Source organism: Zosterops lateralis (assembly GCF_965231275.1).
Source record: "Zosterops lateralis genome assembly, chromosome: 5".
Lineage (NCBI taxonomy): Eukaryota > Metazoa > Chordata > Aves > Passeriformes > Zosteropidae > Zosterops > Zosterops lateralis.
This window is the reverse complement of record NC_139766.1, coordinates 23,258,938-23,274,722: the sequence shown is the minus strand read 5'-3', so window position 1 is coordinate 23,274,722 and position 15,785 is coordinate 23,258,938. Positions and strand designations below refer to the sequence as shown.

Below are 15,785 nucleotides of genomic sequence, written 5' to 3'. Positions count from 1 at the left end.
TGGTTGCAAGGATGATTAACGTTTCTCAAAATATTTTATAGCTGATGTATGAAACAAACTGACTGAATGATGTGATTGACATACAAAATGAAAATGTCACCAAATATGAAACTTCAACTAAACAGAGTAATGAAACCTGTGGTGAATTACAAAAATTATGTTTGTGAGAATTTGGTGCTTTAACACGTTAGGGAAAAACTGAATGGACAATAGGGGACGTCAAATGCCTGTACAAGCAGGAATTTGTAACTTGGAAAAGAACTTCAGGGCTTGTCCCCAAACATTGTTAAAAAAAGAACAGGCAAAGACCCTCTCCAATCTATGAAGTCAAAGGATGACTTTCACTAGAATCCACAGCAAAACATGCAGGTAGAAAAGCTTGTGTAGCTTCTGACACTTGGTACCAGACAGTTGTGTAACAGAGCATGAGATCATATTCTGAACCACCCAGCAGCAACTCACAAGAGAATTTTAACATGACACAATATTGGACTGTTTCAAGGAGCATTATTTTTCTCACTGTGCAATGTTCTCTTGTTCCAGTTTGATAATGGCTGTTATGGCTCAGAGCTTCTTTTTTGCTTTATTTCTGGTGTTGATATGCTGAAAGAGCAGTAACTTGGCAGAAACTGAAGTCATATTCTGTTAAATCTGCTCTGTAGCAGATGAAAATCAAAATCATTCTTTACAGTAGGACCTCTAATAAGGGCAGGCAGCTGTTAAATGTGTGGGTATCCTGGAGTTGATGCTGCAACCCTCTCTTGTCTGCTGCAGTGGAGGGAGTATTGAATTTCCTTGCAATGGTTGATAACTGTTCTCTGCTCTAGTATTCAAGTGTACTTTAGCTGAAGCAGGGCATTTTTGGCTCAAAATATACCTGGGCTTTCCATGACTAGCAATCAGACCTTTTAATTTTTAAAATTTATTAATATTTATTTAAAAAACCCAGCCTTGCCTGTCTCTCTGCCCTTACAAAGTACAGCTGTTCTTTTGTTTATCCCTTCTTCCCCTTTGTTCCTCATGGCTCACACTTTCTTCCCCTTACACTGGTGAATTAGTACATTCCTTCTTGGTTAAACTTTTGTCTTCATAACTAATTTAATTTAATATTGCTGTACTTCATTTTGTGAAGTGTCAGCTGTGCATCACTGGCCTCGGTGCTACAATATTATTTTCACACAAGTTTCTCCTATATATTATCCTGCTAGGTAGCCGTCTTCCTTCTGTCATCTTGCTGAGTTGGTGTGTCCAGGGTCCACTCTCCTTCTACAGACTACAGTAGTTTAGAAAAGTACTAGAGCCAGTCATAGAATTACCTTCATAATGAGAGTTTGGGACCAGATAGCAAAGTACCTGGGATGTTTTCCAAATAACTTCACAAGGATACAGGTGAAGTTAGTTCAGAGATGGTATTTATTGTCCATAGCTGAGCATTAGGGAGAGACAATAATTGGTATTATTGCTGTAAGGAGAGGCAAGTAGAGCTGTTCATGTACAATGTGCCATGTTTTAATTTCTGCTTGAGCTTAGTGTCATATGCAGTGGATTTCATGTTTCACCCACAATGTGGTTCACTTCTCTGCAGCCAGACCAAGCCTCAAGGGGCAGGTAACCAGACCCACCAAACACAACCACTGGGGTTTTAACTTTCCTTTAATGACAAGACAATAGCCATGCAATAGGAGCACAGTACAGAATAGCAGCAGTTCTGCATACTCAATACTAGAGAAGCATCTGTGCAGCTCAGTGGGGTTTGTTACAGGCATGTACATAAATTAGGGGTGGGTAGGTCCATTTATACTCCTACACCAACTGATTTTCCAAATGGTTTAAATTAATGGTATCTACATGAAGTTAATTGTCTTGCCAGAAAGGACATTTTGTTTTCTTTAGCTTGATACCTTGTACAGACCAAAGCTCACACTTGAAGACATACAAGCTCTGGAAAAGCTTTAGCTATCAGAATGGTACAGCTCATTTTCTCTGATGCAGGTGAGAGATACCATCTTTGGAAGGAGTATCACTACACTTTCTCTAGCTTGGTTCAGGAAAGCCCTAATCTGGGGCATTATCATCTACAGAGTCTTTCTTTAGAACTCCTACAGCTCCCAGAGCCTCTGCAAGCTTATGTTACATAATAGTAAACCAAAGTATCAGTACCTTTTAAATTACTATCAGCACCTTCACATGTATTAACTGCAGCAATGCTGACTGTCCTAAGAGACGTAGAAATCTGCCCACTCTTTGTTCCCAGCTTACATTGATTTCTTCCACCTCAGTTCCGTTACTCTTTCAAAACTGGTTCTATCTTCTGTCTTTTTTCTGAACACTATAAGTACTCTGTTGTTGTAGCCTTGCCAGGAGAAATGAGGTAAAATAATGTGTCTTGATGAGAAAAAAAATTGTTCTGGAAAGATAGTAAGTTTATTCATATAGCCACCATCTGTTCTTCTGCACTTCTGGAACTGAGTATAATTATGCACTGAGAAGAGGATTCTTAAAACTGGCTGCTTTAAATAGGTTAACTCTCATTTTCAGATGGCTTTTGTCTTTCTTTTTTCTACTAAGTTCTTCAAGAAGAATTCACCTAATTAAAAGGAAAAAAAAAATAAACACCAAAATGATTTGTAGGTATTTCAATGAAATAAAGCAAAAGAATGCATTCTTATTTAACACAATTTTACAATACAATTGTTTTTACCAGTTATTTTTTATAGTAATTCAATTCTATATAACAGCATTTCTAATACATACAGCAGGGATCTAAAAAAACCCTCAAAAACTATAATCCAACACACAACCCCTCCACTCCCAAAATCCTGATCTTTCTCCTGTTCAGTTTTATGAAATAGCTCTGTTGCTCTGTGCATTACAACAGGCAAGAGTGAATTGATTTAATTAAAATTTAATTCCTGTTTCATAAAGTATCAGCAAGTTATAGTTAAACCTGCTATAAATCTTGTTTGAGCTGGCATTAAAACAGACTGAGCAGCACAGTACCCCAGATAAGTCTTCTCTGCTCTTTCCTTAAGAAAAAAAGCAGGATGTTGTACCTACACAACAGTTCCATTAATATCAGCTGCTACTTCATACGCAGTGCTTTGTCAGAAAAAGCACTACCATAAGTATCTCTAATTATTTTTAAAGCACTGTAAATAAACAAAATTGCATCACAAACAACCAAGGACCTCACTGAACCCAGAAGCATCCACGAGACAGAACGTGAAGGAAAACTTGAAAGTTTGGTACCCTTTATCCTGCCTCACACATTTAGTACAGAATAGGTTTGGAAAAAACAATTAGGTTAAGCAGCACTGCAATTGTACAAATACTAACTACTGTCATACTGATGCATTTGGATGGCCTATAGGAAATAGCATAAATAATTTTTTAAAAGACAGATAACTATATGAAGTGTCCTTGAGCTAAGGTGCGCTTTGTTGCACATTACTTCACCATTTTGGTTTTATTATAATGAAATATTACATGCTAAATAATCCAACACCTCTCAGTAATTTACCTGCTTTATAGGAAGAACGCACTAGAGGCCCACTGGCAGTGTAATGGAATCCAAGATAATTTCCTACTTTTTCCCAGTACTTAAACTTCTCAGGAGTTATGTACTCCTCGACCTGGGGGGAAAAGAATTAATTTTGCTCAGGTATGAATGCAAAGGAAACTGCTATAGCTAGCATATAGTGAAATGAAATACAGTTATATTGCGGAAATGAAATACAGTTATATATAAGTTCAAAATTTTCCAATCCAAAGCTTTCATCAGTGAAATCACAAACTAGGTTTTTGCTCTGCTTTCTACCAAACAAATGTATTTTATTTGCTTTATGTATTTAGCTGAAAAGTTCAGAATTTAATTTCTAGTTCTTGCTTTATCATTTTCTTCATTCTGTTTTTGAATGGGCCTTTTGAGCAAACCTTTCTTTCTGTCCAAGTTAGTGAAAAATCACAAGTCCTACAAATCTCTTCACTAACAGTTAATTCAGTGAAACACAGGAACAGAATAGAGAGCAAATTTCTGGACAGACTGCAGAAGCAGAAAATGGTAAATTTCCCAGCTGAAGTGGCTCCAATAAGGAAGAGCCTGTAGGACAGTGAAGGGGCGCTGACTTGAGCAATTATGTTTGAGACATACACTGAAGCTCTTGTTTTCCAGAATTATGCCTCAGCTCCAGCTGTCTCCCTGGCTAACAGTGGAAACTAGCACTGGGAAGTCTGCAGAAGATAGAAGGGGTTAGATGGCTGAGGTCATTTGTAATGAAGAGCCCCTAACAGATAATCATTGTCAGGCTAAACAAGGAAGGAAATTTTTCCCAACATCTGCAGTTAGAGTATGGAAAGGATGACTGTGCAAGGTACGGACCATAACTCTGCCTGTACATTAAAGGCACTTTTACCTTTAGGTGACGTTTTGTTGGTTGCATATACTGTCCTAGGGTCAAACAATCTACATCTGCTTCCCGCAGTACTGTAAAAACAAAATCCCTTGTTAGGGGCAGAAGGATCACAAGGGAAATCATGGATTTACCTGTCAAATTGAATCTGTAAGCAATAGAAAGACAAAATATTTCAGAAATTCAGTCTTTTTAAACTAAACTTTTATTTTTCAATGGAACTTGGAAAACATCTCCTGCACCAGCAAACCGATTTGCATGTAGAGGCAAGGATGCTTACAACTGTTTTCCAACACAGTAAAATTCATACCTGTGAATTCTGGCATCTATTTCAACACCAACTTACATTTCATCGTGGCATATATTTGTTCGTCCGTCTCGCCTAGCCCCAGCATAAGGGAGGTTTTGGAAATGACGCCGGGCTGGACCTCTTTGGCGTGTTTCAGCACACGGATGGACTGCTCAAAGTTGGCTCGGGGGTCGCGGACCTTCCTTCGCACATTTCCAGCACCAGGGGGAAAAACGCGTGGGAGGGCACACAGAAGTTAGAGACGCCAGCACAGGCGCGTTCTGCCGATTTCTGCGAAGCGGCAGAGCCGGCGAGTTTTGGCCGCAGTCGGACACCGCCGACGGGGCGGGCCCGCCGCAGGCCCGGGAGCTCCGACAGGCGGCACCGACCGGCCCCGCCCCGCGCCCCCTGCCGGCAGCGCCGGGATCGGCAGCGGCGTGTGCGGGGCAGGCCGGGAGCGGGAAACGGGAGCGGGAAACGGGAGCGGGAAACGGGAGCGGGAAACGGGAGCGGGAAACGGGAGCGGGAAACGGGAGCGGGAAACGGGAGCGGCCCCGCTCCGCAGCCGGCAGCTCATCCCGCACCCCCAGAGGCGCCGCTCACCTCTGCAGTGCCGGCACCGTCTCCACGTTGTGGGCATAGACATCCAGCCCCGACAAGGCCACTTTCTCCACTGCTTTAAGGTCCCCTCGGAAATCGGGAGTTAGGCATTCCACCAGGATTTTTGGATTCCTGAAAACAAGACAAAAAGGAACACACCTGTGGCATTTTGTGTCACTGTTGCTAAAGAACTCCAGGTAGCAAAAAACCCCCAAACTCCCCATAACTGAAGACATGAAACTCTAATAAGCAAAGCAAAGTTAATTCAGGATAATTCTAAACCAATAGTTGTCTGCAAACGCTTTAAACAAACTCGTGTTACGTTAACCTGCGACAAAGACACATTAACAAAAACAATATATAAACAGTGCATGTGAAGGTTTGAGAGACATGAGAATGTTGGAATTGCTTTTATATTTATTATTCGGCTTTTGCTGTATTTCAGCTTACATCAGTAAAACCAGGAATTTGTTTTGTTTAAGCTCCAAAATACAGAGGAGCTATAATTCTGCTACTGGAATCAGAAGACTCTGAGTCTAGAATCTAATCTTAGTGTCCAGAAGCCTGATTTCAGCTCAAAAAGGCAGGTGGGGAAAAACTGCAGGAATCCTTTAAGCCCCAAGATACACTGGATAAAGACTTCAATGAGGTCATACAGATGAATTCTGCAAGCTGTCAAATTGCATACAGGGGACTGACGTAGGGTGAAGGCAGCACCAGCCAGGGAAAGCAGGAAGGTACAGACTTGGAAATGCCATTGAGGCAAAAGGAAAAGCAATTTGATGACTGTTAAATGAGAAACCAGACCCTTTTGGTCACATGGTGACAGTGTTACCTAACTCTGCTGCGTATGAGCCCCAAGCTCCAGGAATGAACACAGCTCAGAAGAATGTATTCATTTCCTGGTAAACCAGCTGTCTGCTCAAAGAATCCAGTGCTTAACTTTAAATAAGCCTGGGATGAATTGGAAATGCATCTAAATTCAAAACAGTTTGGGGCCATTTTATAAGAAAGGTAAAGAAAGAAAAAAAGGAGGGGGGGAGAGGACAGATAGGCTATAGGCAGACTTTTGTATTTGCATGGCCCCCGGAATAACCCAGCTAAAGAAGCTTTGACTTACATGCCACCACATTCTAAAGTTTTAACAGTAACAGTAGTACATCAATGACACACCTTTCTTTCAGATGCAAGACTGTCTTTGCAAAGTGTTCCGCTCCACCATCGGGCAAATCTAGAAGCATTTCAATTATTCAGTTAATCTTTTTGTGCAAGAAATGTATTTACTTATTAGCAAAGCCAAAAAAACCATCAGATTTAAATCTTAAATGCAAAATAATAAAGCAGTCAAACATCAGTCTTACAAAAGATACCCTACCAACCCTCTGAATGAAGTCTAAGTGATTGTCTAGGTCAGAGCTCAGATTCACCTGTGCCTAGGTTCCCTGTTTCCCTGAGCACAGAATGGCTTTACCTATTTATGGTTCTGGTTTGAAAAAGAGTTGGATAAAAATTGAGAAGTATATATTAGTGCCCTTTTAAGCCCCTTTGAAGCCACTGGTCTTTCCATCACACTGAACAGTTTTTACAGTGGCTTTCCTCACCAATATGGTGTCAACCACAAGGGAGCTACTTCCTACTTCCTTAGGAAAACACAACTTTCAGTTTTGTTATATATAATATATTCTAGGTTTAGTGTTTGGAAGGAAGTTCTGTAATGGTATTGTATAGAAATGTTTGTCTTTTTGCTATCCAAGTAATAGAACATGGTGTATGCATATGCATGCATTCTGCTAAAAATTAGTTATAAAATACGTATAGTATTTATTGATGTTTATTAACGGCGTAATTTCTGTTGTATTTCACCAGACATGGAGAAATACTAAAAATATGTAGGAACTGTGCAAAGTTTCAGCACTGCTGTCTCTTTTAAAAGAGTCCTGCTGGGCAGCTGTGCAGATGAACGTGTCCTGGGCCTTGTGCAGGCAGGGAAGAGCAGTGAGGAGAGGCAGGGTCCATACCCACCGTCCCTGTCCACCGAGGTCAGCACCACGTAGTCCAGGCCCCACTGGGCGACAGCCCTGGCCGTGTTGTGCGGCTCCTGCGGGTCCAGCGGGGGGGGGCTCCTCGCCGTCTTCACTGAGCAAAACCTGCAGCCTCTGGTGCACGTGTCACCCATCAGCTGCAACAGGAAAGGCATCCCATTCCTACCTTTACACACTACAAACCACTATGGCTCAGCTGGGAAACAGCTGTGTAAGCTACATTGGATAAATCCTAACAGCAAAGAAAAATTAGGACAGTGCTTTACTCCAAATTTATTGTAATAAAGCCACTCTGCTACAGTAGAGATCCAATAATGGAGTACAAATGGCTCAGATATTAACAGAACACTTAAGAAATGGTTGATGACTTACCATAATAGTAGCTGTCGCTGTGGCATATTCCCCACCTCCCCAGCATTCTCCAATGTTGGGACAACGTGCTTCTTCACATACCTGAAGGTGAAAGGCTGCACTGTACCTGGATTTTTCCATATTATTTTTGCAAATAATTATTATAATATTGATGGATTTTAATAGTGGCCTACAAACAAAACATAAGTCCTTCTGTGATAAATGAGATTAACAGCTCCCTGGTGTTTTTAACAAGTCAATAGAACAGATAGGAAGAGAACTGCTTCCTGATATGCGTTACCATTATTTTCTCTACTTCCAAACTGCAAAACTGCTCAGCCACATAGCTGTCTTATTAATTAGCACAGCCTATCATTAGCATTAATATTTTAAATTTAAGATCTGATAAAATGTTCATGAAGTATGTGATTCATTAAAGCATGAACTTAAAAAAGGAAAAAAAAAGAAAAATACCCCCTCCATGCATTCCCACCACTTTTTACTATCTGTAAAGTAGAATTAATAAAATCTGTGCAGTTTCTTTTCATCAAAATCAAGTATGTAACTCTGAAATTGTGTGTGTTTCCATTAAAAACAGTTGCACCCAGCATCTTCTACTCTGGTGATGTAAATAGTAAATCCCAGTATTTAAAATCACAGTAGGAAAAACACTAAATCTGTTGGATTTACTCTTATTCTTTAGGGGTAAAATTCACTGCTAGGAAAAAGGATCAGCACTGGGCTTCGTTTCAGCACTGAAGATCATGCAAGACATGATTTCTACCTGTCATCCACAGAGAAAAATATAAAATTTGCCTTATTTCTACAGGAACACTTGGTGGGTGCCAGACTTACCGTATGAAGATTTAAACTTCTCAAGGTATTCTTTAGTTTATTGTAATTCTTTCCCATGGGAATCTTTGTTTTCAGCCATGGCGGAAGATGCAGCCTGAATAACACCAAGCAAACATAAAGATCAATACACTACTTACATGGTAAATTTCATTAATAGATTTTGTTTAATTTGTTACAGATCCCAACAAGGAAAGGTCCCTTGAAAACTGATTTAACTCAGCAATTAATGTTAATATCATTCATGGCCAGACCAGACTTCGCTTCCCTATTCATCATCATTCCAACACTCGAGCATGGGAATTGTTGTCATTGAAATGTTTAAAACTGTTCACTATTTCAGAGGGATTGAACAGTGCCACACTGGACACTGCAACAATTAGTGGCAGCAGATATTGCACAGCTATCACAAAGTCTGATCAATCTATAACTGGAAATACAGGGGGGTTAAACGTTTTTTGAACTTAAGTCTTCATTTTTTGTTTTCTCTACCAGTAGTACTTTTTCAACACATTCTCTACTGATGTATATTTGCAATATAATTACTGGCACTCAAGAAAATACCACCACATCTCCACATTTTGTTATGGATTTGAAGTTATTGACACCTGTCCTTTCTTGAATAATCATTCAATTTGCAACACAGTAGGGCAGAATTTAATAAAGATACATAGCATACATTTTATAGTTATTACTAAACATGCATGATTGTGCTGGAAAGCAACTAAAGTTGTTTAAAATGTCTATTACCTTTCTCCTTTCTCACGCTTTAAATTGCCTTTATACTCAGCCCATCTGCTCTTGTCTGACAGATCTCCAGAGACAAAGTCCTGTAAGTCTGGTCCATTTTGCAGGAACTCTTTTTTTTCCCCTGGCAAAGAACCTGATTTTCCATACTGGTTACACACATGGCTCCCTGACACCTAAGGCAAGCAAAATTGTAATTTATTTAGTAACAAACATGCTGGCATCATGTACTAAACAACAATTTTCCCTTTTGCTGGTTAACATATGCTTTGTGTGAGCATTTTCCCAATGGCTTTTAAGTTAAATGTATAATTCTCTTTTTATTTTAAGCCACACCAAACGGATTTATCTATCATAACTTACTATCACAGTAAGTTATACAGTGTAACATAAAATTCCCCTGTACCCAGCACCGGTGAGGCCACACCTCGAATCCTGTGTCCAGTTCTGGGCCCTCACTACAAGAAAGGCACTGAGGTGCTGGAGAGTGTCCAGAGAAGGACAACAGAGCTGGGGAAGGGTCTGGAGCACAAGGCTTGTGAGGAGCAGCTGAGGGAGCTGGGGGTGTTTAACCTGGAGAAAAGGAGGCTCAAGGGGAACTGATGGGTCTCTACAATTGCCTGAAAGGAGGCTGCAGCCAGGTGGGGATCGGTTTCTTCTCCCAGGCAACCAGAGGCAGGATGAGAGGACGTGGTCTGAAGCTGCACCGCGGGAGGTTTAGTTTGGACATCGGGAAGAATTCTTTCCCAGCAAAGGTGATCAGGCAGGGGAATGCGCTGCCCAGGGCGGTGTGCCCGGCGCTCCCAGCCCGGAGGTGTTTACGGAAAGACCGGACGAGGCACTCGGTGCCCCAGTGTATTTAGCCAGGTGGTGTTTGGTCACAGGCTGGACTCAAAGGTCTCAGAGGTCTTTCCAGGCTAACGGAGTGTGTGAAATGGCGTTGTGCGGTCACTCCGCTGTTTGGGGGCCGCGGGAAGAGGCGTTCCCGTGGGTCCCGTGGGTCCCAGGCGCTGTCCCGCGGTACCGGGGCTGTGGCTCGGTATCCCGGGGGTCCGTGTGCCCGTGCGGGGCCGGGACGGGCCTTCCCGGGCTCTGCCCGCGGCCCCCCCGCGCCACCGCCACAGCCGGGCCCGGCGCCGGTACCGCGGTGCGCACCGTGGGCTCTCCTCCTTCCCTGCCCTGCCGTGCCGTGCCGTACCGCGCGCCCTCCGCCCGCCCGGCCCGTCCTGCTGCCGGCGACCCCGGGGGGGGCTCCCGGCGCGACTCACCCGGGCGCGGCCCCGCGGCACCAGCAGCCCCCGGGCGGCGGCAGCTCCACTCCGGCCCCGCGGCAGCAGCAGCGACATGGCGGCACCAGCCCGATCGACGCGCTCGGCCGTCTCGGCCACTCTTGTCTATCGGACGGTTCCCCGGCGTGATGACGTCATGGGCCCGGAGCGGCTACAAATACGCGATGACGTAATACGCTGTCTCTTCCGGCTCTGTGCTCTGCGAGGTAAGGTGGGATGGCGCCGCCGGGATCGCCTGCGCATACCGGGATAATCCGGGAACATCCGCGGCGCGCGGTCCCCCAGTGCCCGGCCCGTGCGGGGGCGGCCCCCCGGGGCGGTGCCGGGCCCCGCCGGCGCCTCCTGTCCCGCGCTCGGGGCGAGAGGCCCCGGAGCGGTGCCGGCCCGGCCAGGCCCCGCTGAGGCTCCGGGCGGGGAGCGGAGCCCGGCGGTGGCGGCGCGGGGGGAGCGCCGGGTCCAGGACAGGCCCCCGCGGGCGCCAGGCCGAGTGAGCCTCCAGCCTTTCTCGTTGTCTCCCGCAGGATGAAGACCATCCTCAGCAACCAGACCGTGGACATCCCCGAACAAGGTTAGTCCCGCGGTTGGAGGCGCCCGGCGGTGCCGCTCCCGCAGCCCGTAACGCGTGTCCGCCTTTGGTTCGCAGTTGGGGTTTCGCTGAAGGGCCGGACGGTCATTGTGAAGGGGCCCCGGGGAACCCTGCGGAGGGACTTTAACCACATCAATGTGGAGCTGTCTCTCCTGGGAAAGAAACACAAGAAGGTGAGTGCTGCCCAGGCTGCTTCGCTGCCCGGAGACAGGGGAGGTTTATAGTTGGCTTAAAAACTTTTTGGTGGTGACCAAAAATGTTCAGCTGCGAGTGTGTTGTTTGGTGGATTTTGGTTATTCCTGTGTTTTCTGGGAGAGGTCGGTCCGATGGAGGCTTGGGGCTCCTCGGCCCTGTGAGAGGGAACACGGCCATTGCATTCTTCTGTAGTGACAGTGAGAGGGGAGGGGGTTGATCATTGTGTGCTGTTCTACAAGCGGGTTCTTTTAGAGGATAAAAATCAGTTTATTGGGTTTTCAGAAGCTGCAAGTTACATTAGGAAAGCAGATGTTCTGTTGCCTCAAAAATATAACAAAATGTCAGCTACTGTTCCACAGTGATCGAATATTTCATTAAAACAGTGGATCAGCACACAGTGTTTCATTTAAGTTGATTATGCATAGGAGGCAGACTTCAAAACAATATGCTTAGCAATTGCTAGTACATTTTTTAGTTCAAGATTCTATATTTATCTACTCCAGCTCTTCTGAAGACTTGTTAGTGGCAAGACTTGAAGAAAACAAACATTTCTCACATGTCTCAGGGTTAGGATTTAAGGTGGGTCTTTGGTAGTCTGTCGAAAAACAAAATAGTTCTGTGTTTTTGGCTGATGGGCTTAAAGTAGTTAATCTGAAAGTTTTGCTTCTCATTTGTCACAAAATGATTTTGTTGCTGGTTTTGGAGTGTAGCTGAAGGCTTTGTGTGTTTTTTGCTGCAGCTGCGTGTTGACAAGTGGTGGGGTAACAGAAAGGAGCTGGCAACAGTTCGGACCATCTGCAGCCATGTGCAGAACATGATCAAGGGGGTCACTCTGGTGAGTTGTGTGTGCATCCAGGAGAGCTGCTGCCCCTTTTGTTACCTGCAGTGAGAGCCTTTTACTTTATGGAGGGAGAGCCTTTCTAAGCATCCAAGATGCAGCTTCTTTCTCCTTTTGCTGTTTGTCTTGCCTTTGCTGTCAAGTTCTGCAGTGGAGGAAAGCACAAATGTCTCTCGGGCTCAGTGCCAGCCCTTTTTCAGCAGCAGTTGATACACCTGGCTTTAGTGTCTCCTGTGAGCTTCGTGCCTGTGTTGTGCCTTTTGGTCCTGTTGTGCTTTCAGTATCAGTTGTGTCCTGTGTCCCAGGGCTTTCGCTACAAGATGCGGTCGGTGTACGCCCACTTCCCCATCAACGTGGTCATCCAGGACAACGGCTCGCTGGTGGAGATCCGCAACTTCCTGGGAGAGAAGTACATTCGCAGGGTGCGCATGAGGCCAGGTGAGCCTTTCTGGAGACGTGTTCTGCTGCTTTTAACTCTGCTTTCCAGGCTGTTTCCTTTGGGCTCTGCCACTGAGAATGGGTGAGGATGAGTAATTGTTGGAGCAGCGTGTGCTTCTCTGAATTTTTGTAATCTTATTACGATACCATTGCCACTGGATTTGTCATTAATAATACCTCTGTAGTTTATCTTAACTAGTGAGAGCTAGCTAATAACCAGTCTGGGGTTAGTTACTGTAATACAAGGAGTCCAGGATTTACTTTAATCACTGGGAGATTTTAACGGGGTTTGTAGTTAGTAACCTGCAGGTTACTTAGTGTTAGATTTGTGTTTCTGTTTTAAAACATTATACATTTAGTTTCATACCACATCATAGTTTTGGTCTTTAAGGTTTTCTAGATTGAATTTGCTGCTTATCTAGGAGCATGCACAATAAACTTAAAAATTGCCATCTTATTAGTTGTTTTTATATCTTGCACACTTGGAGTTTCAGTAAAATGTCTTAACAGAAAATCCAGCACCTCATGGAGCTTGTTAAACTTCTGAAAGGAGGAAAAAACACATCATAAACTGGGATATGTAAAAACTGTAGGAAATACTTCCCTTATTCAGTTGTTTTTTCCTAATTCTGTTTCTGGTGAGGGTAAGGACACTTAATGTGACCGATGATGTTTTGGGGTAGCTGTAGAGGAATGCATCAGACTTTTCCCAAAACACTGGTAGATAACAGTGCAGAGTTACAGGGGGTTTGATTTATTGTGGGATATTAAGGGTGGGTTTGATTATTGTACTCGATTTTTTTAAAGTCAGCATTTACTGTTACTAAAAGGGTGGCTTAAAAGCTGATAGCTGTTGATTAAGTAGATCAAACTGTAAAAACTTCTGTTTCTTTTCTTACAAATTCAAATTTCCTGTTAGATTCTCGAATGCCCTCATGTTTGCTCCTTGTGTGTATTTGCAGTATTGCTGGTGTAAACACAGTACATGACATGATGGGGTGGGTGGTTTTTAATGGCTTTTGATTGGGGTGACTCCAGTTTTGTCCTAAGTCCTGTGGGAACTGGCACCACCTGGCTGACAGAGCCATGCTGGCTTGTGCACAGTGCTGGTGATTGATGCTCTGATCTAGTAATGGGTGAGCAGGAGTATCACTTTAGTAGCTTTCCCTCCAGAGCATGGCTTGCACTGATCTTTAAATTTTGAAATTGTGTGAGGGAGGACAAACCCTGGAATAGATTTGAGGGACTCTATTTAACAAAGTCATATAAGCTAATTATTGTCTTGAAAACTAGTGTCTAGATATGTAAATTGGGACAGGACATTAATATTGTTTCTTTAATACACTTAACACCTTCAGCAGTGTGGAGTATGTGTTTGCCTTTCTATAGGTGTTACCTGCGCAGTATCTCAAGCCCAGAAGGACGAGCTGATCCTTGAAGGGAATGATATTGAGTTGGTCTCCAATTCAGGTTTGTGCAAGTAGATGTGTGGAAAATTATATGGAAACTTTTATCTGAAGATGTCAGCTTAGCAAACTCTTTACCTGAGGTAAACAATGGCCCAGATTTTTTTTTGCTCTAGTCACTGTAATTGCTTTTCATAGTTCCTTACTCTGTTTCTAAGCTTAAAGATGTTTTTACAAGTCTGCAGAACCTTCAAGTCAGCAGTTACAGCCTTTTTGGCACCAAACTTCTCAGCTTTTCAGTTGTACATGTGTGCAGTAATGAACTGCCACTGCTCTGAGTTGCCAGGATAAGCTCAGGGAAACGCTTCCTGTTTTCTTTAGGCCCTACAGGATTTTAAGTTGCTAATTCCTGTCTCCTGTTTGTTAGTTGAAATACTGGAGCATAAACAAAGGCTACAACAAGTTTACTTTGCACTAATGGTCTCACTTTATCTGCAGCTGCCTTGATCCAGCAGGCCACCACAGTCAAGAACAAGGATATCAGGAAATTCTTGGATGGTATCTATGTCTCTGAGAAAGGCACAGTGCAGCAGGCAGATGAGTAAAACTCAGGTTGGTATGATCTTAATACACATTGTACATCTTCTCTAGAGATGGGGACTTAACAAGATTTATCTGCTTCAACACAGCCATGGTTAAACAACGGGTGAAATTTTGTTTGTAACAGGTGTCATAAGATGCATCGTAAAACTTGACTTTTGCTGGGTTTTTCAACAGCAGTTTTCCATCTTTCATCAACTTGGCATTTTGCTACTGTATGGAAAAAACCTGTCTCCAATGCTGTACTCTGCACTGTGAATGCAAGCTGCAGTGCTGGATAAGAATTTAAAATCAGCTGACCTGGCCTGACAGACTGGTTTACAGCTATTTACAGAGAAGACCTCACACTAATATTCCTCCTGGTTGGATACTGCCCTCACTAAAATAGTGGACAGCACCCAATTTATATATAAAGGTCTTCTGAGCAGTTAGTATGTAAATGCTGGGGAACAGGTCAGTTCAACAGGGACAACTATATACATTGTCTATGGGCATTTGTTACTGAAGTTGAGTACAAGGATTTGAGGATAATTTAGGAATTTTAACTGCTAAAGGAATTTGATGCATTTCACCTGTGTGTGGTTCCATACATAGTACAAAACACCTGTCCAGGATGAGACAGTCTGACTTGCAAATAAATTCTATGTTGTGTTCCTTTGAAACCTAACCTTGAGGCAGGATGTTGATAAAGTGTGATTGATAAACCCATTTTTTTTTTAAATCATATTCCAGATATGAAACATTTGCAAGCCTCAGAAAAAAATAACTTTTTGTGCAGTTCCAGGTGCCATGAGAGATGGAACAACTTACTACATTTGTTGAACTGTTGAGCTGTTGTGCTTGAAAGCATCTTTAAGTAATCTTGTCTGTGTAAAATCAAGCAAATTCTTTGAGCTATTAATGTCTTTCTTGCATTAAAATCATCAGCTAAATTAACACTGAATGTTTATACACTTTAAATTTCACATTTGCACTGCTAAAACCTTTCTAAAAGCTCTTAATTTTTTTTTCACAGATGTCTGGATTCCAGTAGAAACTACCATGAGACGTACCAGTGATGCCAGCTGGTACAAGGTGTTCACCAGAGGTCTAATAAAATAAATTGTATTTCATATCTTGGGTTTGTTTGGGGGTTTTTTTCTT

General features: G+C 43.2%; 2 protein-coding genes across 3 annotated transcripts; one reads left to right on the top strand and one right to left on the bottom strand.

The window, feature by feature from the left end:
• Nucleotides 1-2,402: 2,402 nt before the first annotated feature.
• LIAS (lipoic acid synthetase) lies at nucleotides 2,403-10,673 on the bottom strand. The gene is made up of 11 exons (XM_083861146.1): nucleotides 10,559-10,673; nucleotides 9,294-9,466; nucleotides 8,547-8,640; nucleotides 7,713-7,793; nucleotides 7,321-7,477; nucleotides 6,472-6,529; nucleotides 5,302-5,430; nucleotides 4,756-4,901; nucleotides 4,413-4,483; nucleotides 3,521-3,632; nucleotides 2,403-2,587 (listed from the first exon to the last, which is right to left on the bottom strand). Exons 1-11 carry the CDS (start codon nucleotides 10,634-10,636, stop codon nucleotides 2,535-2,537), a joined length of 1,152 nt encoding a protein of 383 aa, XP_083717272.1. The 5' UTR covers nucleotides 10,637-10,673; the 3' UTR covers nucleotides 2,403-2,534.
• A 44-nt stretch (nucleotides 10,674-10,717) lies between these two features.
• RPL9 (ribosomal protein L9) lies at nucleotides 10,718-15,754 on the top strand. Of its 2 annotated transcripts, none has more exons than XM_083861147.1 (8): nucleotides 10,718-10,785; nucleotides 11,101-11,147; nucleotides 11,223-11,338; nucleotides 12,100-12,195; nucleotides 12,504-12,636; nucleotides 14,026-14,106; nucleotides 14,541-14,654; nucleotides 15,658-15,754. In XM_083861147.1, the coding sequence occupies exons 2-7, from the start codon at nucleotides 11,102-11,104 to the stop codon at nucleotides 14,645-14,647; spliced, it is 579 nt and encodes a 192-aa protein (XP_083717273.1). In that variant the 5' UTR covers nucleotides 10,718-10,785; nucleotide 11,101; the 3' UTR covers nucleotides 14,648-14,654; nucleotides 15,658-15,754. The 2 variants fall into 2 exon arrangements, with proteins under 2 accessions (XP_083717273.1, XP_083717274.1); XM_083861148.1 differs by having other exon boundaries at nucleotides 15,375-15,754.
• The last annotated feature ends 31 nt before the right edge of the window (nucleotides 15,755-15,785 follow it).

Coding starts and splice junctions, on each gene's coding strand:
- LIAS (XM_083861146.1), bottom strand. CDS start 10,636: ATGTCGCTGCTGCTGCCGCGGGGCCGGAGTGGAGCTGCCGCCGCCCGG. Junction 7,478..7,712: donor CAGCGACAGCTACTATTATG/GTAAGTCATCAA, acceptor TTCCTGTTGCAG/CTGATGGGTGACACGTGCAC. Junction 4,484..4,755: donor AATATATGCCACGATGAAAT/GTAAGTTGGTGT, acceptor TTGTTTTTACAG/TACTGCGGGAAGCAGATGTA.
- RPL9 (XM_083861147.1), top strand. CDS start 11,102: ATGAAGACCATCCTCAGCAACCAGACCGTGGACATCCCCGAACAAG. Junction 11,148..11,222: donor CGTGGACATCCCCGAACAAG/GTTAGTCCCGCG, acceptor TTTGGTTCGCAG/TTGGGGTTTCGCTGAAGGGC. Junction 11,339..12,099: donor TGGGAAAGAAACACAAGAAG/GTGAGTGCTGCC, acceptor TTTTTGCTGCAG/CTGCGTGTTGACAAGTGGTG.